General features: G+C 47.2%; 1 protein-coding gene across 1 annotated transcript in view; it reads left to right on the top strand.

Annotated features, from left to right (window-relative positions):
• Nucleotides 1-6,259: 6,259 nt before the first annotated feature.
• The window catches only part of LOC139276102 (prolactin receptor-like), a 92,081-nt gene continuing 73,824 nt past the window's right edge, over nt 6,260-24,516 (top strand). Inside the window, exon 1 of the mRNA XM_070893588.1 lies at nt 6,260-6,580. Coding sequence (XP_070749689.1) covers nt 6,412-6,580 — 169 coding nt within the window. The 5' untranslated portion in view covers nt 6,260-6,411. The remainder of the gene's footprint in view (nt 6,581-24,516) is intronic.

Below are 24,516 nucleotides of genomic sequence, written 5' to 3'. Positions count from 1 at the left end.
GACAAGGGAGAACCAGTTGATGTGGTGTATTTGGACTTTCAGAAGGCTTTCGACAAGGTCCCACACAAGAGATTAATGTGCAAAGTTAAAGCACATGGGATTGGGGGTAGTGTGCTGACGTGGATTGAGAACTGGTTGGCAGACAGGAAGCAAAGAGTCGGAGTAAATGGGGACTTTTCAGAATGGCAGGCAGTGACTAGCAAGGTTCTGTGCTGGGGCCCCAGCTGTTTATATTGTACATTAATGATTTAGATGAGGGGATTAAATGTGGTATCGCCAAATTTGCAGGTGACACTAAGTTGGGTGGCTGTGTGAGCTGCGAGGAGGATGTTATGAGGCTGCAGAGTGACTTGATAGGTTAGGTGAGTGGGCAAATGCATGGCAGATGAAGTATAATGTGGATAAATGTGAGGTTATCCACTTTGGTGGTAAAAACAGAGAGACAGACTATTATCTGAATGGTGACAGATTAGGAAAAGGGGAGACCTGGGTGTCATGGTACATCAGTCATTGAAGGTTGGCATGCAGGTACAGCAGGCAGTTAAGAAAGCAAATGGCATGTTGGTCTTCATAGCGAGGGGATTTGAGTACAGGGGCAGGGAGGTGTTACTACAGTTGTACAGGGCCTTGGTGAGGCCACACCTGGAGTATTGTGTACAGTTTTGGTCTCCTAACTTGAGGAAGGACATTCTTGCTATTGAGGGAGTGCAGCGAAGGTTCACCAGACTGATTCCCAGGATGGCGGGATTGATATATCAAGAAAGACTGGATCAACTGTGCTAATATTCACTGGAGTTCAGAAGAATGAGAGGGGATCTCATGGAAACGTTTAAAATTCTGGCGGGTTTAGACAAGTTAGATGCAGGAAGAATGTTTCCAATGTTGGGGAAGTCCAGAACCAGGGGTCACAGTCTAAGGATAAGGGGTAAGCCATTTAGGACCGAGATGAGGAGAAACTTCTTCACCCAGAGAGTGGTGAACCTGTGGAATTCTCTACCACAGAAAGTTGTTGAGGCCAATTCACTAAATATATTCAAAAAGGAGTTAGATGAGGTCCTTACGACTAGGGGGATCAAGGGGTATGGCGAGAAAGCAGGAATGGGGTACTGAAGTTGCATGTTCAGCCATGAACTCATTGAATGGCGGTACAGGCTCGAAAGGCCGAATGGCCTACTCCTGCACCTATTTTCTATGTTTCTATGTTTCTATCTTTCCACCAGGAACTTACCCGATCTGAAAATCTTTGTGAAGTGCAGGCCTTTTGCCCCTTCAGGCAGGCATCAGGCCTACATTTGCGCAAAAATCGTTTCATTACTTGTAAGCTGATTTATAGGCCAACCCCAACCCCTTCCGCTTACCTATTTTCCTCAGAGCAGGGGTGTACCCCAGGGAGCCGGTCTCTAACAGGTGGACTCTCCTAGTAGGGCTGATTATTAGGGACCAGGCCATTCAGTAAGCACTCAGTTTACCCATCGCACCATAATTTCCAGTCCCCATGTAGCACAAGCATTGACTTACTGCACACTTGATACCATAATAGAAGTACATTTTCACCCTTGAGCCAATAGATGCCCACTGTTTGGGACTGGACTGTCAGAGGCACCTCGCTGAGTCAAGGTAATTACCAGAGCATAACCCAGACTAGGTCATCAAATGTTATTCCTATGACCTAGATGATCTGCTGATTAGTGGAATTTTATTTTGTGAAAGGAGCCCACATCACTACAGACACAATTGTTATCAGCCACAGTGGAAAGAGCGTAAATCCATTAGAACCAGAAGCATAAAATCCACTTTCCTCGGATGAGGAAGAGCACAGAAGAATAAATTAAAATTGAATAAAATTAACATTGATGGTGAATAAATTCCCTTCATGGCCTAGAAATTAATATATGGATTATTAGCATACAGACAGGTTAGTGTTGACTTAGTGGACAAGGTAATATCCTAGAAATGCATGAAGTGTTTGTACACTAATATCAAACACCATCAATTCTAGGCTTGTAGCACTAATGGTTTCTCCAAGCTATATGATCAGAGAAAATCAGTGCTGAAGTTCTTTCTTTCCTATCGGGTGAAAATATACTGGAGAATTTTAGCTATGAGGAAAGATTGGATAGGCTGGGGGTATTTTCTTTGGAACAGAAGAGCCTGGGAAAAATTTAGAATTCAGCAGAGGAGGACAAAGGGTTTAATTAGGCGGGGGAAAATAGAGTATGTGAGTAAGCTTGCAGGGAACATAAAAACTGACTGCAAATGCTTCTACAGATACGTGAAGAGAAAAAGATTAGTGAAGACAAATGTAGGTCCTTTACAGTTAGAATCAGGCAAATTTATAATGGGGAGCAAAGAAATGGCAGACCAATTGAGCAAATACTTTGTTTCTGTCTTCACTCAGGAAGACACAAATAACCTTCCAGAAATACTAGGGGACCAAGTGTCTAGCGAGAAGGAGGAACTAAAGGAAATCCTTATTAGTCAGAAAATTGTTTTAGGAAAATTGATGGGATTGAAGGTTGATAAATCCCCAGGGCCTGACAGTCTGCATCCCAGAGTACTTAAGGAAGTGGCCCTAGAAATAGTGGATGCATTGGTGGTCATTTTCCAACATTCTATAGACTCTGGATCAGTTCCTATGGACTGGAGGGTGGCTAATGTAACCCCACTTTTTAAAAAAGGAGGGAGAGAGAAAACAGGAAATTATAGACTGGTCAGCCTGACATCGGTGGTGGGGAAAATGTTGGAATCAATTTTTAAAGATGTAATAGCAGCACATTTGGAAAGCAGTACAGGATCAGTCCAAGTCAGCATGGATTTATGAAAGGGAAATCATGCTTGACAAATCTTCTAGAATTTTTTGAGGATGTAACAAGTAGAGTGGACAAGAGGGAGCCAGTGGATGTGGTGTATTTGGACTTTCAAAATGCTTTTGACAAGGTCCCACACAAGAGATTAGTGTGCAAACTTAAAGCACATGGTATCGGGGGTAATGTATTGACGTGGATAGAGAACAGGTTGGCAGACAGGAAGCAAAGAGTAGGAATAAACGGTCCTTTTCAGAATGGCAGCAGTGACTAGTTGGGTACCGCAAGGTTCAGTGCTGGGACCCCAGCTATTCAAACATACATTAATGATTTAGATGAAGGAATTGAATGTAATATCTCCAAGTTTGCAGATGACACTAAGCTGGGTGGCAGTGTGAGCTGTGAGGAGGCTGCTAAGAGGCTGCAGAGTGACTTGGATAGGTTAGGTGAGTGGGCAAATACATGGCAGATGCAGTATAATGTGGATAAATGTGAGGTTATCCACTTTGGTGGCAAAAACAGGAAGTCAGATTATTATCTGATGGTGACAGATTAGTAAAAGGGGAGGTGCAACGAGACCTGGGTGTCATGGTACATCAGTCATTGAAAGTTGGCATACAGGTACAGCAGGCAGTGATGGCGGCAAATGGCATGTTGGCCTTCACAGCGAGAGGATTTGAGTATAGGAGCTAGGGGGCCTTGTACAGGGCCTTGGTGAGGCCACATCTTGAATATTGTGTACAGTTTTGGTCTCCTAATCTGAGGAAGGACATTCTTGCTATTGAGGGAGTGCAGTGAAGGTTTAGCAGACTGATTCCCAGGATGACTGGACTGACATATGACGAAAGATTGGATCGACTAGGCTTATATTCAATGGAATTTAGAAGAATGAGAGGGGATTTCATAGAAACATATAAAATTCTGACGGGATTGGACAGGTTCGATGCAGGAAGAATGTTCCCGATGTTGGGGAAGTCCACAGTCTCAGGATAAGGGGTAAGCCATTTAAGTCTGAGATGAGGAGCATGTGGAATTCTCTACCACAGAAAGTTGTTGAGGCCAGTTCATAGAAACATAGAAACATAGAAAATAGGTGCAGGAGTAGGCCATTCAGCCCTTCTAGCCTGCACCGCCATTCAATGAGTTCATGGCTGAACATGCAACTTCAGTACCCCCTTCCTGCTTTCTCGCCATACCCCTTGATCCCCCGAGTAGTAAGGATTTCATCTAACTCCCTTTTGAATATATTTAGATATATTCAAAAGAGAGTTAGATGTGGCCCTTACGGCTAAAGGGATTAAGGGGCATGGAGAGAAAGCAGGAATGGGGTACTGAAGTGCATGATCAGCCATGATCATACTGAATGGCGGTGCAGGCTCGAAGGGCCGAACGGCCCACTCCTGCACCTATTTTCTATGTTTCTATGTATCTATATGACCTAATTGAGGTGTACAAAATATGAGTAGCTTAGATAGAGTGGATAGAAAGGACCTATTTCCCTTAGCAGAGGAGTCAATAACCAGGGAGCATAGATTTAAGGTAATTGATAGGAGACTTAGACGGGATTGAGGAGAATTTTTTTCACCCAGAGGGTAGTGGAGGTCTGGAATTCACTGCCTGAAAGGGTGGTAGAGACAGAAACCCTCAATGTATTTAAAAAGTACTTGGATATGCACTTGAAGTACCGTGTCCTACAATGCTATGGACCAAGAGCTGGAAAGTGCGACTGGGCAGGAGAGCTATTTCTCAGCTGACATGGACATGAATAGCCAAATGGCCTCCTTCTGTGCTGTAAATGTCTATGATTCTATGGGCTCAATTTTGGCCAGGAGTTGCTTCATTTTTTTGGAGTAACCTGCTTTTTCTGATGCAACTTAAAAATCCCCAGTTCCCCCAATCAATTTGCACCAGCGTAACTCACTTCGTTAAGTTTTTTTTAGGTTTGTTTTATTTTCTCAAAAGGGGGCGTTACCAGACACCTACGCCAGTTCTGCCCATTTAGGCAACTTTGGCCAGCTAATAGTTACTCCATTTCCACTTAGGCCAGTGTACGTGGCCACTTCAGAAAACCCTTGCGGAGAGTTAAAGAAATCGGCGCAGGTTGATACATCGGAGGTCATTCGGCCTGGGATGGGGCGGGAAGTGGAGAGGACCTGCACCTAAACCACCCAAGTCTTACCTGTAACGATGTTTGCAAACAAAAAGTACTAACAATTCTATAAGAAATAAAACATTGAAGTCCTACCTTCATCGTCAAACTGCAATTCACCTTTCTGCACTCGGCCCAGGGAGGCAGTGGGGGTGCGGGAGGCCACTCAGCCTGGGCTAGGGGCAGGACAATGCACCGGGAGGCCACTCGGCCTGGGCTAGGGGCGGTACAACGCACCGGGAGGCCACTCGGCCTGGGCTAGGGGCAGGACAACGCACTGGGAGGCCACTCGGCCTGGGCTAGGGGCGGGACAATGCACCGGGAGGCCACTCGGCCTGGGCTAGGGGCGGGACAACGCACTGGGAGGCCACGCGGCCTGGGCTAGGGGCGGGACAACACACCGGGAGGCCACTCGGCCTGGGCTAGGGGCGGAACAACACACCGGGAGGCCACTCGGCCTGGACTAGGGGCGGGACAACGCACCGGGAGGCCACTCGGCCTGGGCTAGGGGCGGGACAACACACCGGGAGGCCACTCGGCCTGGGCTAGGGGCAGGACAATGCACCGGGAGGCCACTCGGCCTGGGCTAGGGGCAGGACAATGCACCGGGAGGCCACTCGGCCTGGGCTAGGGGCGGTACAACGCACCGGGAGGCCACTCGGCCTGGGCTAGGGGCAGGACAACGCACTGGGAGGCCACTCGGCCTGGGCTAGGGGCGGGACAATGCACCGGGAGGCCACTCGGCCTGGGCTAGGGGCGGGACAACGCACCGGGAGGCCACTCGGCCTGGGCTAGGGGCGGGACAACACACCGGGAGGCCACTCGGCCTGGGCTAGGGGCGGGACAACGCACCGGGAGGCCACTCGGCCTGGGCTAGGGGCGGAACAACGCACCGGGAGGCCACTCGGCCTGGGCTAGGGGCGGGACAACGCACCGGGAGGCCACTCGGCCAGGGCTAGGGGCGGGACAATGCACCGGGAGGCCACTCGGCCTGGGCTGGGGCGGGACAATGCACCGGGAGGCCACTCGGCCTGGGCTAGGGGCGGTACAATGCACCGGGAGGCCACTCGGCCTGGGCTAGGGGCGGTACAATGCACCGGGAGGCCACTCGGCCTGGGCTAGGGGCGGGCAGGAGAACTGATAGAAATCACTGGCAGGCAGGAGCACTATCAATTCTTCTACCCGCCCTAGTCCAACAAAGGAGTCAGAATTTATGAACGAGAGAATTTTACCTAAAGGAGCCCCAGTTTCAGCGAGAGAGAGGTAACAAGAGCAACATAGATTCGAAGAGAGGGAATTATGTAAATTCAGCACCAATGAAGTGGTAAAATAGCGGCAGTGTGAGGAGAAACAGCACAAGGCTGACGAGAGGGATGAAGAACATCGCCACGCTCTCAAACTGACAGAGAGACCTACATCAATTGGGACTGTTGTTGCAGACTTGCAGCGCTACTGCACATGCGCGGACATCACGAATCACCACTTCGCACATGCAGACGTCCCGGCACATTTTCCAGCGCAGAACGACAGGCCACGCTGCGTGACTGCAGTGAAGAGGCCAGACATGGCCAAAGTTCCAACATTTTTTTTGGCGCATCTGGGAATGTACATAAGCAGCGCAACTCCGGTAAGTGCGCCGAAAAGCGGGCTCGGCCAAAATTGAGCCCTATAAGTCCGGGCCTCAGTAACATTTTGTCTGAAATGGGTGTAATGAGGCGGATGGCTGGTTGCAGGCAGATGAAGATCGGGCAGCCGAGAAGCCCCCCCGCAGCACTGTGTTTGAGTAATACACAGGGGGAGATTTGGCAGGGTCTGCGGGTGAGGCAGGTGAAACGAGAGGAGTGGGGTGGGCTGGGGCAGGGGTGATCCTGGGCAGTAGAGGCTCGGACTTCCCTTGTTAGGTCTGGAGGAGCGTGCCTGCTTCCCCAAGCCCTACAAATAAAAGTCTTTTACTTACCTTTTGGAGACTGCACTGTAGATTTCAGTGGTTGGAGCAACAGCCAGTAGACCATTAAAATGACCTCAGAGTAGAATCTGAATGATAGGACTTCAATTAGCATATATTAATGAGGCACCTGACCAACTCAGGCGCATGCTGTTAAAATCACCGCAAGGTAATATATGAACGGGAAAAGGAGCCATTCAATTTTACATTCTATTCTGCCCGGTTTCTGACCGTTTTGAAAATCGATTGTACAGATTTTAGCAAAACTCCATTTGATGAATACTATGGACCTTCACTGTTAAGGTATTTGTTATTAATAACTGACATTTTGTGCCGTACATTAAAACCCCAATCTCTCAGCTGGATTAAAATTGTTGCTTACTAAAGCTAAGAGCTGCGAGTCTCTTCGGTTCTAATTACATGAGCAGTTCGGTTAACTTGCAGCATGAGAACCGATTGGGTTTTGAAAAATTGCAGATATCAACATTTTTTAAATGCCATACTGATTAAACCATAATAACCTTTGCTGTTACTAAGTTGAGAATTCTTAGCATTATAAAACCTCAGTCCAATTAGAGGGCAAGAGATGCAATTGGTCTCATCGGAACAGCGATGAAATGTGTACTTGGTATTCTGTGATGCATGTCTCAGCATCTGAGGGCACCGCTGTTGTGGTAGTCATTGATATTCCATTCTCCATTAACACTGCTTAATCCCCATGAGAAAGCAATGCTTTTTTAAAAGCAGGCAGCAGGTAAATCCCAATGGTAAACAAGAACTGAATCATGGCTAAACCAGTTGCAATGATAATCTTGAACAATAATGTTGGCCTCCTAGGTGCAGATTCTATTCACTGCTCCTTCAATTAGGAGTCGCTAGGAGATCACAGTCACGTCCTGGTACAGGTTCTATTTAATTGAACTTACAAATCAGTTTAGTATGAGTAAAAAAAAATGTTCTTTGAGACACATGGCTGGGGTATGAGAACAGGCAGGAATATTTATAATACAATTATTTTTTTTGTTTGCATATAAAAGTGTAGCGCCTACTTCAAATCAACTATAAGATCAACTTACGCTTAAGGTTTTAAAAAGATCCAATTACAAACTGTTTCCATTTCCCTCGGTGTAAAAATATCACCGTTAAGGTCAATTCAAAAAGCAACTGCATTTGGCTCAGCAAAATGGCATCACAATTAGCAAGCAACATGCAGGTGATGGAACAAATATCAGCATCCGTTGCAGTACTTGATAGGGTATCTGCATTGAGGACTCAGTCCCTGGGTTATTTATGCTACTAAAGATCAAATTAACACACAAAGGTAACAGCTTTGGTTCCGTGCCCACGGTTATGATTGCATGTATGCTTGCTTTCATTGCGAAGAATTTGTAAACTCACTAGGAAAATGGAATGACAGTACGATATGTAACTGTTGTAAAATTATTTGGAGATGTACACTTGGAAAGTGCCCACAAAATATTCCACATTTGGAAAAGCATTTAGGAGTGGAAATTCAGTCGCGCCTCTGTTAATCCAGGTGGGGCAGTAAATTTTCCGTCGACAAATGGATTGCGTCTGCCGCCACAAAATACATCAGCTGGGCCCGGAGTTTGGAGTGGAGCGCTAAGTCATTCATTGCACACCTCCCTTAGGGCGCTAGGCCGGCTGAGCAAGTGAAAATCCTGAGCTAAACAGCCGGCCTCGGAACGCCATAACAGAGGCCTGGGGCGGTGGGGGGAGAAACCTGAAAAAAAACTATTAAATACATTCTCAATATATAACTCATGCCACCACAACATAAATTGCCAAAAAAACAATCACACTTACCTGAGGGCGGCATTACTTACCTTACTGTGGCCGCGACAGCTTGGAATGCCAGCTTTCGCAGGCATTCCCACCAGGGCGCTACGGAGCACGATGGATTGGGCAGTAGCCAAAAATCGAGCAGTTGTCGCAACCAGGGGCATTGCACACCGCGGTGTTCACCACTTCTGGGCGGTAATGCTCCGTGCCCCCTCGAAACCGGCACCGAATGTCCCAGCGAGGTGCTGGAAACTGACCACCAACCCGGACGTGCTTACCGCCACCAGTGCCACCCATCCGGGGCGCTAAGAGGGACGGCAAAAGATCAAAAATCCAGTCTTTATATTTACAGTACAGAAGGAGCCATTTCATAGAAATTGGATATAAATATGCAATTTCATTTACAGTGAAATGAGCCCAGTGTCGCCTGTTAATTAGCCTCCAGCTGAATAGAACATGAATGCTATCAAACAGTGAAAATTTGAGTGCAAAATGTACAGGGCCCAAAATTCCTCGGCTTCAGAGAGCATTTCTGAAGTGAAAACCGAGTAGGGAGGGCAGAATTTGGGGTGTGACCATTCAGAAATCAGAAGAGGCGGGACTGGTGGGATCACACCAGGCAGAGGAAATGGTTTTGTTTTGTTGTGTCGGTGCATCAAAATTTTCATTGAAGTAAAAACAGAAATGTGTGCAACAGAGGGCAGAAGAAAGGCATGGATGATTACTGTTAGAAAAGTCAACACTTTCTAAATTTGCTAGAGCAAAAGAAAATAGGGGATAAAGAAAGCAGAAATTGTAAAACAGAAAACTGGTTATTGTCAGATAAATACATTCCTACATACATGTGTTAATTTTATGTATTTATCTGACTAATCTAAAACACGTGGGCCAAAATTGCCCCTTCCGATAAGGCCTCTAACCGCCTGAAAGCAGCGGCCACAGGGCCGCGTGGAATGGCCGCCGATTCTCCGTGGAGGGGCCGCTCCACCGGTTTTCCCACCGCCGTGTGCACGCGATGACTGCTTGCCATCTGGCGGGGCCCCCTTTTCCGAAATTTCCCCGCTGCAGCAGAGCCGCCGCCGGCCGGTTATCCCGACAGCTTTTTCTGTTGGCGCACTGTGTGTGAAATGGCGGCGCGGCCGCCCTTAAAGGGGAGGGTGCACTGCCGCGGCCACCATGTTATTTTTTTTGTTGGCTGACTGCCATGTCAGGCCGGCAATTACGCCCCCGGTTTCGGTCGGGCCACCAACAGGCCCCGCCGAAACCCTTCCTGGTGGCCCAGTGGACCTAACTGAAAACTCTGCAGAGTTCGCAGTGGCCCTCCCCTTTAACTGAAGGGGAGAGACGCTGTGACGTGTCAACGCGATGACGTCATCCGCGCGGCGCTGATGACTGACAGCAGCAGACACTCCGTCCTGCCCCCACTTCTGCCCCCATGATGATCCACTTCTGCCCCACTGGAAAAAAACGATGAAGAGCTGAATTTCGCCGGATAGGCCATCGCATCCATTGCAACTGTGGAAAATTCTCTATCCCATTATTCCTAGTATTAAAAACATTGAAACACAGGAATCAGCAGTGAACTGGAATTGTAATTCATTAAATAACTCCGATCCTTTGAGGACTGAACAAGTTTTTCATTTCTGTAAAATGCATAAAAGATATTGCAGTGGTGACAGTGAGTTATGACACTCCATTTACAATCCATAACTCACAGCTCCTTCAGTGTGTGAAATATCGATCTGGTATACAGTGAAATTATCCATCATTTTTCTTTGTGCTTTTTACTGGCATGGTCCAGCTGACTGTCTTTGCCTTATGTGTATTGTGCGCACTCTGGTATTCCCACTCAAACTGGTATGTAGAGACATAATACTATGTAACAGACAATTACATACCATTCTGAATGATTTTCTATAGCTGCATTGTTTATGCTAATAAAATATTGTTCTCTCTATAGCCCCGGCATTCTGATTCTTTACCAACGATGTGAAGCCTTGCAGGAATTAGGCCCGAGTCAAATAATCAAGCCATACCACAGTCACACCGGCAATTTGTTGCCGACTAACAATTTCAGCAGCAAAACTGAGGACACACTTGAGGCATGTGTGGGTCCCCATTTAAATGGCATAGAATCATAGAATGGTCACAGCACAGAAGGAGGCCATTCGGCCCGTCGAGCCCGTGCCGGCTCTTTGCAAGAGCACTTCAGCGAGTACTGCTTCCCCGCCCTTTCCCCGTAGACTTGCAAATATTTTTCCTTCAGGTACTTATCCAACTCCCTGTTGAAAGCCACTATTGAGTCTGCCTCCACCATCCTTTCAGGCAGTGCATTACAGAACCTAACCACTCGCAGCATTAAAAAGATATTCCACACGTCGCCTTTGGTTCTTTTGGCAATCATTTTAAATCTGTGCCCTCTGGCTCTCGACCCTTCCGCCATTTTGTGTTCTGGCATATTTATGTAAATGTAGTCCCCTGTTGAAATTCCTGACTGCAGACAAGGGACAACCCCTAATTTGCTGCAGACCATTTTACATGGCCACAAACTCTAGCTGGTCTCTTTATGGTAGATGAATATTCTCATGATAGGAAAAGAGTCTTGTTTTGCAGTTTTGGCACAATTTTACTGCATTTCTCCCCATGCATTGCTTGTTTTTGCTTGGAACACAGCCATTTTTGATCTTGGAGTTTTTTGCTGCCACTGCTGGGTCTTTGATTACTGTGAGGATTTGATTGGCACCCAACAAAGTGCTGAGCATGGCCATTCTGTAGGTGCAGGGCAGAGGAAAAAGAGGTGGACACCCATTATATCAAGGAAGGTCTGTGGGGAGTGGATGTTCACGCTGTGGCGATCAAGCGAGCTGCTTTGTTCTGGACGGTGTTGAGCTTCTTGAGTATTGTTGGAGCTGCACTCAACCAGGCAAGTGAAGAGTATTGCATCACACTCCTGACTTGTGCCTTGTAGCTGGTGGAAAGGCTTTGTGGAGTCAGGAGGTGAGCCTCTAGATCTGATTAATTCTTGGATGTCCTCTGACTTCTGTGGTCAGATGTATTTTTAAGAATTCATGTCTGATCCTGGAGTGACTTATTCATGCTACTAACTGGGCCAAGACATCATTGGAAGCTTTGTTTCATTTTTTAATCATGGTTTTAAAGATTTGTGCTAGAAACATTCTGTCTGCAGGTGTAAGGGGTACTTTTCCATAGTTACTGTCAAGCTGTCATTTGCTTCAATCTGATATGATAATTTGACATCAGCAGCATGTTAAGCCATCAGAACAAAACATGCTTTCGGCAATTGATTTAACCATCTTAATTAGCTGGAAACTAGGTCCTTGACTGTTATAAACTCCCCTACTGTAATATTGGCAGCTTGCTATTGTGGAAAATTGTACCTTTAAATGAAAGATTCAAAAAGCCAAGATTTACAGAGCAGGAGATCAAATTGATCCCTAAAGAGATTGGTCTCCATCTTCAGGAACCTTCTCAATTCCCAAATCCGGAGCCTGCGCATCGAAGTAGCCAATGAGAGGCTGAATGCAATCTCTCACAGTAACAGAACCTGGCAAGATGTCAGATAAAGATTCAATTATGTCAGGAAAATTGTAAAGGAGAAGACCGTATTGAACTGTAAGGCACTCGGGGAGGAGGTCACTGCTGACATTTTCAGAGGATGGAGTGACAGACTTTTTTCCCACATTCTCTGTAGGGAATTGATGGTTTCTGAAATTGGATATAACGGCACTGGCAAGCTTTTAAATCATTGTATATTAGAATTATTTTACTCAGTAACATATGAAACACATTAATTTTGGTTAAATGGCAAGTGTCATTTAATAAGTATAATTATATTCTGATAATATAATACATTCATATTAAATAATATTTGTTACCCACTTTTATCTCAATTTCTTAAAATGTTGTAAGTAATCTAATTGTCTTTAATAAAACCTCTTTATATGATTCAGAGCTCAAAATGATATGTTCATAAATCATATTTTTGTATCATCACAAATAGTTTAGGTATCCCAAATCAAGACTGATTCATCTGAAGATGATACTAGCATTTTTCCTGAAGAAGAATGAAAAGCAGAGTAATAACTGGGAATAACATCTAGTGTCCAAGGAGCATAAATTCAGCAAGTAGTATATAGAGAAGTAGTTGTTTTAAAGCTCCTGTAAGTCATGAGTTTCTCGCAGTGGCAGCTGAATGAACACAACACATGGGATAACCATTGTCTTGCCCGTTGTCTGTAAGAAACATACACATTTTCAAAAAGAGGAGTAATATATTCGTGCTCTTGTGTGCAATATTCATAAGCAACAATCGTAGTATAATCACAATAAGGTGAGTTGTGTATTTGAAGATGACACCAGCGCACACTAATGAGGTAAATAGGCACCTTATCACAGTGAAGAATGTGGGAATGTAGCTACTTCAATATTATAAAGAAACTTATGGAACTAAAGTGGCACCTCCAATATTTGCTATAATTAGGGTGTTTCCCCCACCCGAGCTGAATAATGGAAGTTGGCAGATAGCTGAGAGCCCCCAAATTTTGATCTTACATATTTGGTATGGGAATATTTCAGGCAAAATAGGAAGACAAATGCAAATGCAATACAAATAATAAAAGACCAAGAAAGTGAGATAAAATACAAAGGACTAAATATTCAATAGCTCCCAAAAACGGGCATGGGGATCACAATGCGCGATTAACTGGCACCTGTTCAAAGTAATGCAGGCAGCATGCAAACTTGGTGCTGCCTGCTAATTTAAATGATAGTGGCATGCAGCCCAGCACAAAAGGCACTGCTGAGTGGCTACATGCTCAACAGGGGCTCCAAGTTTATGCGAGGCTAGCACCAATTAAAGCTAGCCTGCACTTCTTAAAGCCAGCCTGCACTTTTTAAAGGGGAAGTACAGTTTGGCGAGGCCAGGTGCTGGAAGTCATTCCAGAAGGCAGTTTCAACTGGGAAACATTTAGCAATGGTACACCAGGCCAGAGAGAGGACTCCAAGGTTCTCCGACGCAGCATTGGAGGCCTTAGTATAGGAGGTGGAGAGGAGGAGAGAGGTCCTGTTTCCACAGGGGACCAGGAGGCTCTCCAGACAGACATTGCAAAGGCAGTGAGAGCAAATAGCCACAGAGCTCAATGCCAATAGTGTTGCCCCAAGAACCTGGATGTTGTGCTGAAAAACGTTCAACGACCTCATATGAGTGGTCAAGGTCAGTGAATTCATCTTCAAATGCCATATCCCACAAAGTGCACCACTAGCCTCACACACTGCTCAATTCACCAGACCCCCACTACTGAGCAACAAACAATCTCTATCAATCACGACTTGTACCTCACATTCATATGCTCCACCTGAACCACGCACACTTAGCACTGCTGCAAGCCTTACACCCACATCTCACAGTTTGCACACACCGGCAACTATTCAACTATGACTGCCACATCACCCAAACACATTGAACCACACTCACTGACATACTTCATTCTCTCTTCCAGACACACAACTATAGGGAGCAGCAGCTAGCCAGAAGGGGACAGGTCCAAATCCTGACCCCGCTCGAGGAGTTGGTGCTCGGCATAATTGGAGTGGCTGTGACTGAAGCTGTGGCCAGCAGCAGCGCTGAAACCACTGAACATGACAGTATGCTCATACAAAATCCTTCTTCTTGCCATCCCCACTTCCCCCTTATCCCACAATCACTTGTAATTTACAAGCTGCACATGGTGTAAGCATGCACCTCATCCTCTGCTCCCCCCCCCCTCCCCCTGCCCACCACAACCCTACCCTTGTGTCTTTCTCATTTCAGAGACCCAAGAAATCCCCCCTGGGCAGGCAGTGGTGGAAGAGGAGAGTTATGATGAAGAAGAAACACAGAAACACAGTCACTCCATCTGACACTCGCAGCCACCAGCTCAGATACCGGCACTGGGCAGACTTTAGAGGGTAGCTTAGAGGTGGGATCTATTGTGTTCCTAACACAGATAAGACTGCACACAGGGAGGTTAAAGTAACAATGATCTCAGTCTTTATTAAGACACTCCAGAGTGAGGAACAGGCCTTAGGGGCCGGCTTATATACAGTGCTCTCAAGGGATGCTGGGATCCCTTGGGACTTCAGGGGATGAGCTCCCTGGTGTTGGAACATGGGAGTGCATGCTTTACAGATACACAACATCACTCCTCCCCCCCCCCCCCCCCCCCCACAAAGTCAAAGTGAAAACTATTTACAAGGTGAGGCGGTTGGGAGCCTTTCTTTCCCTGATGGACCGCCTCGGTACAAATATCTGTTCTGGTGTGTTGGCTGTGCCCTCGCTGGGCTGGTGTGTTGTTGGCCCTGCAGGGCTGCTAGGAGAGCCTGGCCTTGCTGGGCTGTTGGGTGTAATGGGTTCAATTTCCTGGTCCGGCGTGGTGTTGTTGATCCTTCGGATGTGTGTTGTGGGCTCGAAAAAGGTGGTGTCTGCAGTGGGTTGTTCAGGGCAGTCTGTGAACCACAGCCTCGTTTGGTCCAGGTGCTTTCTGCAAATTTGTCCATTGTCTAGTTTGACTACAAACACCCTATTCCCTTCTTTAGCTATCACCGTGCCCATGATCCACTTGGGACCATGTCCATAGTTTAGCACATACATAGGGTCATTCAGATCAATTTCCCGTGACACAGTGGCGCGACCATCGTTTACATTTTGTTGCTGCCACCTGCTCTCTACCTGATCATGCAGGTACGGGTGAACCAGCGAGAGTCTGGTTTTAAGTGTCATTTTCTTCAGTAGCTCAACCGGGGGCACCCCTGTGAGCGAGTGGGGTCTCGTGCGGTAGCTGAGCAGTACTCTGGACAGGCGGGTTTCGAGTGAGCCTTCTATGACTCGTTTAAGGCTCTGTTTGATGATTTGTACTGCCCGTTCTGCCTGCCCATTGGAGGCTGGTTTAAACAGGGCCGAGGTGACATGTTTGATCCCATTGCGGGTCATGAATTCTTTAAATTCGACACTGGTGAAACATGGCCTGTTGTTACTGACCAGTATGTCAGGCAGGCTGTGGGTGGCAAACATGGCCCTCAGGCTTTCAATGGTGGCAGCGGTGGTGCTTCCCAACATTATTTCACATTCAATGCATTTTGCAAAGGCATCCACCACCACCAGGAACATTTTACCGAGAAACGGGCCCGCATAGTCGACATGGATCCTCGCCCATGGTCTGGAGGGCCAGGACCACAACCTTAATGGTGCCTCTCTGGGCGCGATGCTCAACTGAGCACATACGCTGCATTGCCGTACACAGGACTCAGAAAGTCAGAGTCGATACCGGGCCACCACACGTGGGATATGGCTATCGCTTTCATCATTACTATACCCGAGTTTGTGCTGTGGAGATCCGAGATGAACTTTTCGCTGCCCTTTTTTGGTAGCACTACGCGGTTACCCCACAACAGGCAGTCTGCCTGAATGGGCAGCTCGTTCTTTCGCCGCTGGAATGGCTTGATTGGCTCTTGCATTTCAACAGGTATGCTGGCCCAGCTCCCATGCAGTACACAGTTTTTTTACTAGGGACAGCAGAGGATCTTGGCTGGTCCAAGTTCTAATCTGGCGGGCCGTGACAGGTGATTTATCATTGTCAAACGCTTCCATGACCATCAACAAGTCTGCGGGTTGCGCCACCATCAACAAGTTTGCAGGCTGCGCCATTTCCTTTGTATGCGGGCTGAGGCATTATCCCCTTGTTTACAGCGAACAGGGATGTGAGGGGCTTGTGATCGGTTTCCAGCACAAATTTGAGGCCAAACAGGTACTGATGCACTTTATTTACCCCGAACACACACGCTAATGCCTCTTTCTCAATCATGCTGTAGGCCCTCTCGGCCTTAGACAAGCTCCTGGAAGCATAGGCGACAGGTTCCAACATCCTCGCAATGTTAGCTTGTTGTAATACACACCTGACTCCGTACAACGACGCGTCACATGCTAGCACAAGTCTTTTACACGGGTTATACAATACAAGCAACTTGTTGGAGCATAAAATGTTTCTGGCTTTCTCAAAAGCTAATACTTGGTCCTTTTCCCATACCCAGTTCTCACTTTTGCGCAATAGCATATGTAGGGGCTCTAAAAGGGTGCTTAACACTGGTAGGAAGTTACCAAAATAGTTGAGGAGTCCCAGGAACGACCGCAGCTCCGTGACATTCTGTGGCCTGGACATGTTCCTGATAGCCTCTGTCTTCGCCTCTGTAGGCCGAATGCCGTCAGCCACAATCTTTCTCCCCAAAAACTCCACTTCTGTTGCCATGACGACGCATTTCGACCTGTTCAGCCGCAGCCCTACGCGACCCAGTCGCTGGAGGACCTCCTCCAGGTTTTGTAGGTGCTCGGCGGTGTCCCGACCTGTGACCAATATGTCGTCCTGAAAGACCACCGTGTGTGGTACCGACTTGAGTAGGCTCTCCATGTTTTTCTGGAAGATCGCTGCAGCCGACCGAATTCCAAACGGACATCTGTTGTAGATGAACAGTCCCTTGTGCGTGTTGATGCAGGTGAGGCCCTTCGAAAACTCCTCCAGCTCCTGCGTCATGTAGGCTGAAGTCAGGTCGAGCTTGGTGAACATCTTGCCTCCTGCCAGTGTCGCAAATAGGTCGTCTGCCTTAGGTAGTGGGTATTGGTTCTGTAGCGAGAAACGATTAATAGTTACTTTATAATCGCTGCAAATCCTGACCGTGCCATCACTTTTGAGACTTGGAACAATCGGGCTGGCCTACTCGCTGAATTTCACTGGGGAGATGATGCCCTCGTGTTGCAGCCTGTCCAGCTCGATTTCCACTCTCTCCCTCATCATGTGAGGTACCGCTCGTGCCTTGTGGTGAATGGGTCGTGCCTCTGGGACCAAGTGGATCCGCACCTTCGCCCCGGAAAAGTTTCCAATGCCTGGCTCAAAAAGGGAAGGAAATTTGTTAAGAACCTGGATACATGAGGCCTCATCGACATGTGATAGCGCTCAGATGTCATCCCAGTTCCAGCGGATTTTGCCCAGCCAGCTCCTTCCAAGCAGTGTGTGGCCATCGCCCGGGACAATCCAGAGTGGCAGTTCATGCACCGTGCCCTCGTAGGTGACCTTGACCATGGCGCTGCCCAGGACAGTGATAAGTTCTTTGGTATACGTTCTCAGTTTCGTGTGGATGGGGCTCAGGGCTGGTCTGAATGCCTTGTTGCACCACAGTCTCTCAAACATCTTTTTACTCATGATGGATTGGCTAGCGCCAGTGTCCAGTTCCATGGCTACGGGTAAGCCATTCAATTTTATGTTTAGCATTATAGGTGGACATTTCATCGAAAATGTGTGCACCCCGTGTACTTCAGCATCTGCCTCCTCTCTCTGAGGCTCAAAATTGCTTTGATGCACCATGGACCGATCTTCCTCTGCCACGTGGTGGTTAGCAGGTTTTGCAGAGCTTGCAGCTCGTTTGCAAGCTCGTTGGAGGTGTCCCATTGTTCCACAGCTCTTGCAAACATACCCTTTGAAGCGGCATGAATAGGCTGAATGGAAGCCTCCACAATGCCAACAAGGTGTGAATTGCCTTGCCTTCATCCTTTGTTGGGCACTCTGAGTCATCTGGGGCACCTGAGGCCTGGTGGCAGTTGCAGACTCGTGGGTTCTGCCCTGTACATTTCTGCTCGCAAACACAGTTCCAGTTAATTTATGAACATTGCTAGCACTTGTGTGCTGAGAGATTTGTTTGGTGTTATCACTGGTGGACATAAACGCCTGTGCTATCGCAATGGTCTTACTGAGGGTCGGTGTCTCTACAGTCAAAAGTTTTCGTAGGATGGTCTCGTGGCCAATGCCCAGTATAAAAAGTCTCTGAGCATTTGCTCCAGGTAGCCATGAAACTCACGTTGTCCTGCAAGTCGCCTTAGCTCGCCACTTCCTGACCTTCAGATTGCTGGCACGTGTAGAACCGATACCTTGCCATCAGCATGCTCTCCCTCGGGTTAAGATGCTCCCGAATCAGTGTACACAGCTCCTCATATGATTTATCTGTGGGTTTCACTGGAGCCAGAAGATTCTTTTTGAGGCTATAGGCAGGTGCCCCGCAGACTGTGAGGAGGACCACTCTCCTTTTTGCAGCGCTTACTTCTCCGTCCAGCTTGTTGGCTACAAAATTCTGGTCTAGCCATTCCCAGTCCATTCCCAGTCCTCACCCTCCAAGAACTTCTCCAGGATGCCCACAGTTTGCTGCATCTTTGCGTTGGATTCGTATTCTCGTCGCCAGTTATTGTGTTCCTAACACAGATGAGGCTGCACACAGGGAGGTTAAAGTAACAGTGACCTCAGTCTTTAATAAGGCACTCCAGAGTGAGGAACAGGCCTTAGGGGCCGGCTTATATTCAGTGCTCCCAAGGGATGCTGGGATCCCTTGGGACTTCAGGGGATGAGCTCCCTGATGGCGGAACAAGGTAGTGCATGCTTTACAGATACACAACAGGATCTGCATGTGCTGAGTCAATGGGCATGAGGGGCTGCAGCCAGGACAGGGGGAAAGGGTCCAGCTCCAATATTACACAGGGTTTTGCGCAGAGCTTGGAGCCCATTCTTTCCGTGTGGAAGGGGTGGGCAGATCCATTATGCCCAGAGCTGTTCGAGGTTGTCCTGTAATGCCACCTACAGTCTTTCCCACTGAAAATCAGCAGTCTTCCACCAATCATGCTGCAGCCATTGGGTAGCACTGCATTGGAGCATCAGGACAGGCAAAGGCACACGGAAGATAGGCTGAGGAGGAGGAGGAGGAGGAGGCAGAGGAAGGGATGAGGCAACCCAGACAGACCCTTTCTACTTGGGCTGTCCGGGAATGCAAAAAGGTGATTAGTTGAATTTTGGATGAAATGGTTTGATTGATAAAATTGGTTTGGAATGTTTGTTTTGTGGTGGGTTTTATAGTAGCACTGTGGTCAAGAGGACACTGTGATGGTCAGTAACAGAGGGAAGGTAAGGTGTGGGACTATTGGAATTGCGTTTACTGGTACCACAGTTAAATGAGTCAATCGCGGACAGCCCAGGTAGAAAGGGTCTGTCTGGGTTGCCTCATCCCTTCCTCTCCCTCTGCCTCCTCCTCGTCCTCCTCCTCCTCAGCTGGTCACTGTATACCTGGTAGCAAGGGTTGTGCCCTCATGATGGCGAGGTTGTGGAGCATGCAGAAAACCATGATGAATCTTGAAACGCGCTCTGGTGAATACTGCAGAGGTCCTCCACCGCAGTCCAGGCACCGTAAGAATTGTTTAAGAACGCCAATGGTCTGGTCTATCAGATTACATGTGGCAGCATTGTAATATATAGCTCCATCTAGTGGACTACTGCTCCATCTTGTGGACTACTGTGGTAATACAGCCATTGCTGTTTACAATAATAAAGGCATCAGGTGACAGGTCACCTGACAAGTTCCTGTGTTAAGAGCCATCTTGTAAAGTCTGTGTGTTGTGATGTGGTAAAGAATATACCACAAGCAATACTTTCATTGTATGCATGCTGCCCATGTGTGCGTGGGTTGTGCAGCAGAGTCATGAGCCAGGTGATCAGCTGATAGTCCTTGTTGCCCTGTAATCACTCTCTGGTTTGTCATGGTGGCTCAAATGCTGATGATACAGCAGACTGCCGCAGAATGGAGGCAGAGGCATCATGACTGCTACCAGGCTACTGAGCACTGATCTGCATGATGCACTGCGTATAATTGCACACCAGCGGGACATTGAGGGAGTGGAATCCCTTCCGGTTGCAGTACATATCTGAATTGACATGTGGGGCACCCTGCACCATGTGGAAGCCTGCTATCCTGGCAAAGCCGCATGCTTGAGCTGCCTGCTTCTCTCTGGCAAGACAGAATGAAATGTATTCAGCTTTCTTTGCATATAGAACCTCACTCACCTTCTTATCCAGGAGTGGATGGAAAACTGGGAGATGTTAGAGATGTTGCCTGCTCCAGCCTGGAAGGTGCCCGATGCGACAAAGTTCAAGGCATGGTCACCTTTACAGCCACTGGCAATGCCATCCTTGCCCTGCTCTGAGGCTGCAGTTCTGCCTGCAACAAGTGGCAGAGTTCAGTGAGCACATCCTTAGTGAAGCAGAGGTGTCACATGCACTGTTTCTCGCTGAGGATGAGGTAGGAGAATTGCTCCCTAAAGACCCTTGGTGGATATGACCTGCCGCTCAGAGCCCTGCTCCCCTTCCTCCTCCTGCCTCTTCTAAAGCTTGTCCTACTCTGTATCACTTCTGCTCATACTTCCTGTCATGGTGCAGACCAAGGGGATACAGACTACTGCACCCATGTCTGGGAGCAATTGGTCTGTGCAGGACCCTTGCAAGTCAGTACCAAATTCTTAAGCATGTGCCACACCACTCCTTGTACACTTTAGGCAACTTTAAAGAAACGTAGAAAGCACCAAACACTTCCACAAATTCAGCAACGGCCAATAGAAATCATTCAGCAACTAACGTGTAAGTTGATGATGATGCAACTAGTAGAGTGGACGAGAGAACCAGTGGATGTGGTGTATTTGGACTTTCAAAAGGCTTTTGACAAGATCCCACACAAGAGATTAGTGTGCAAAATTAAAGCACCTGGTATTGGGGGTAATGTATTGATGTGGATAGAGAACTGGTTGGCAGACAGGAAGCAGAGAGTCGGGATAAATGGGTCCTTTTCAGAATGGCAGGCAGTAACTAGTGGGGTGCCGCAGGACTCAGTGCTGGGACCCCAGCTATTACAATATACATTAATGATTTAGATGAAGGAATTGAGTGTAATATGTCCAAATTTGCAGATGACACTAAGCTGAGCAGCGGTGTGAGCTGTGAGGAGGATGCTAACAGGCTCCAGTGTGACTTGGACAGGTTAGGTGAGTGGGCAAACGCATGGCAGATGCAGTATAATGTGGATAATATGAGGTTATCCACTTTGGTGGCAAAAACACAAAGGCAGAATATTATCTGAATGGCGGCAGATTAGGAAAAGGGGAGGTGCAACAAGACCTGGTTGTCATGAAAGTTTGCATGCAGGTACAGCAGGCAGTGAAGAATGCAAATGGTATGTTGGCCTTCATAGCAAGAGGATTTGAGTATAGGAGCAGGGAGGTCTTGCTGCAGTTGTACAGGGCCTTAGTGAGGCCTCACCTGAAATATTGTGTTCAGTTTTGGTCTCCTAATCTGAGGAAGGGCATTCTTACTATTGAAGGAGTGCAGCGAAGGTTCACCAGACTGATTCCCGGATGGCAGGACTGACATATGAGGAGAGACTGGATTGACTGGGCCTGTATTCACTGGAGTTTAGAAGGATGAGAGGGGATCCCATAGAAACATATAAAATTCTGATGGGACTGGACAGGTTAGATGCAGGAAGAATGTTCCTGATGTTGAGGAAGTCCAGAGCCAGGGGACATAGTCTAAGGATAAGGGGTAAGCCATTTAGGACTGAGATGAGGAGAAACGTCTTCACTCAGAGAGTTGTTAACCTGTGGAATTCCCTACCGCAGAGAGTTGTTGATACCAGTTCATTGGATATATTCAAGAGGGAGTTAGATATGGCCCTTATGGCTAAAGGGATCAATGGGTATGAAAGGAAAGCAGGAAAGGGGTACTGAGCTGAATGATCAGCCATGATCTTATTGAATGGTGGTGCAGGCTTGAAGGACCGAATGCACCTATTTTCTATGGGCTCAAGTTTCGAACCCCCGCTAGAACGGCGCACATCGGAGAGGCCCGCCTACTTTGTAGAACAAAAATTGCGCCGAATACTTACCTCGCGATTCTCTGATATCTGTAGGCCCAATTCCAGCTCGGCGCGGCGCAGCAGGAGCTGCTGGGGACGGAGCTACAGCCCTACGCCAAAAACAGTGCCGGCAGCTGTGCCTGTGCGCAGTGGAGGCTGCGCGTGTTGAACGCAAGTTCAGCTGTGCGAGGTTAAGAGAGGGCTTTATCTCCAGCATTGAGGTTGAAAATGGCAGCGCTGGCATCAAATCTGCATTACACGCTGATTGACGTCATAAATTGCGTACTTTACATACTTCCGCCGCATGTTCCCAGCGCTGACACTAATGCCCTCACCAAAATGGGATCCGGTGCGGTCCGCACCATAAGTGAGCTCGTGCTGCTTGGATGCCATTTTCGACACAAAACGTAGCACCCAAACAACGGGCGCTATGCAACCGAATTTTTAGCTAAACCTAAATAAATGTTACATAGTTTTAACATGCCACGCAATGCTTTGTCCTGGGAAATAGCTGGTAAATCAAGAAGGTGATAATTTTGGCCCATCATGGGGGTTGTATTGCATCTAATTCCAAGAAAAAAAAGCATCTAAAAGTATATGCACATCAGTATGGCGAAAAATCCATTTGACTTAATCTTTCTGATATTTTAATACTATCTGACAACCTTGGACCTCATTGTATAGGAAGCTAATATGACTCTGACTCAATTTAGTCAGAATTTTTGACAACAGGTTGTTTCTGACCACAGAGCATAAATCATCATTGACAGAGCCTGTTCATTACCTGATTATTCTGTATCTTTTTTTGAAAATAAAAAGAATGAAGGAGCAGGTTGATCTCAAAGGAGCACAAGGAAAGTGATGGAAGATCCCTGGGGATTTTAGCGAGTGTTTGATTTATACTTGTACTGAGAAATTAGGCCACAAATTCTGTCTAGTTTCCAATTTAGTAAGTGGGTTGGTCAAGATGATTTTTTGTTTTGCTGAAGCTACCTGACCGAACAATAATTACTTTGAGCGCACAGATGGAGCTGTACTGGATCAAATATTCCCTTAATTTATGATCTGGGATTGAAAATGAAAGTAAATGGAAATCTGCAGATTTCAAAAATATTACTATAACCAGTAAACTTCAACAACTTGCATTTGAATAGTACCTTTATTATAATAAATACCCTAAGGCACAGGAAGGCATGGACACCAAGCAGGAATAGAAGAGTTAGGAGACATGACTGACTAAACAGATGGGTTTTGAAGAAGCAGGGAGAGTATCAGCAAGGCAAAGAGATTTAGGGTGAGCGTTCCAGATAGTAACACTGAGACAGTTGAAGATTCTGCTCCCAAGGTGGGGGAGGTGCGGGGTGAGCGGTTGCACAGGAGACCAGGTTGAGAAGCCTTTGGAGTATGGGCTGAGATAAGAACATAAGAACATATGAATTAGGAGCAGGAGTAGGCCATTTGGCCCCTTGAGCCTGCTTAGCCATTCAATAAAATCATGGCTGATCTTCTACCTCAACTCCACTTTCCTGCACTATCCCCACATCCCTTGAATCCCTTAATATTAAAAAATCTATCAATCTCTGTCTTGAATATACTCAATGACTGAGTATCCACAGCCCTCTGGGGTGAAGAGTTCCACAGATTCAGCACCCTCTGACTGAAGAAATTTCTCCTCAACTCAGTCCTAAATGGCCAACCCCTTATTGTGTGACTGTATCCAGCCAAGATATAAGGGATGGAGGAGATGGCAGATGTCATGTATGTAACCACAATGTAACACCACTGTATTACTGTATATGCTCAACCTAGATGCACACCTTGACCACAAGGGGTGAACTTGTGGGAGACACTCCTTACCTGATCTCACAGGTATAAAAAGGGAGGTCCCACTCAGGGTCATCACTTGGAGTCCTGTGAATAAAGAGTTAAGGTCACAGAGTGACCTTGTTCCCAGAATGTGCCTCGTGTGGTTTCATGCTATAGAGTAAGGACTTTACATTGGCGACGAGAAACGGGAATTCACGACCCATGAGAATGGCCACCGGTAGCAC

This window comes from Pristiophorus japonicus, chromosome 11, assembly GCF_044704955.1.
Source record: "Pristiophorus japonicus isolate sPriJap1 chromosome 11, sPriJap1.hap1, whole genome shotgun sequence".
In the NCBI taxonomy this organism is placed as follows: Eukaryota; Metazoa; Chordata; class Chondrichthyes; family Pristiophoridae; genus Pristiophorus; species Pristiophorus japonicus.
Note: the sequence above shows the minus strand (reverse complement) of the source record. Positions and strands in the feature narration are given on the sequence as shown.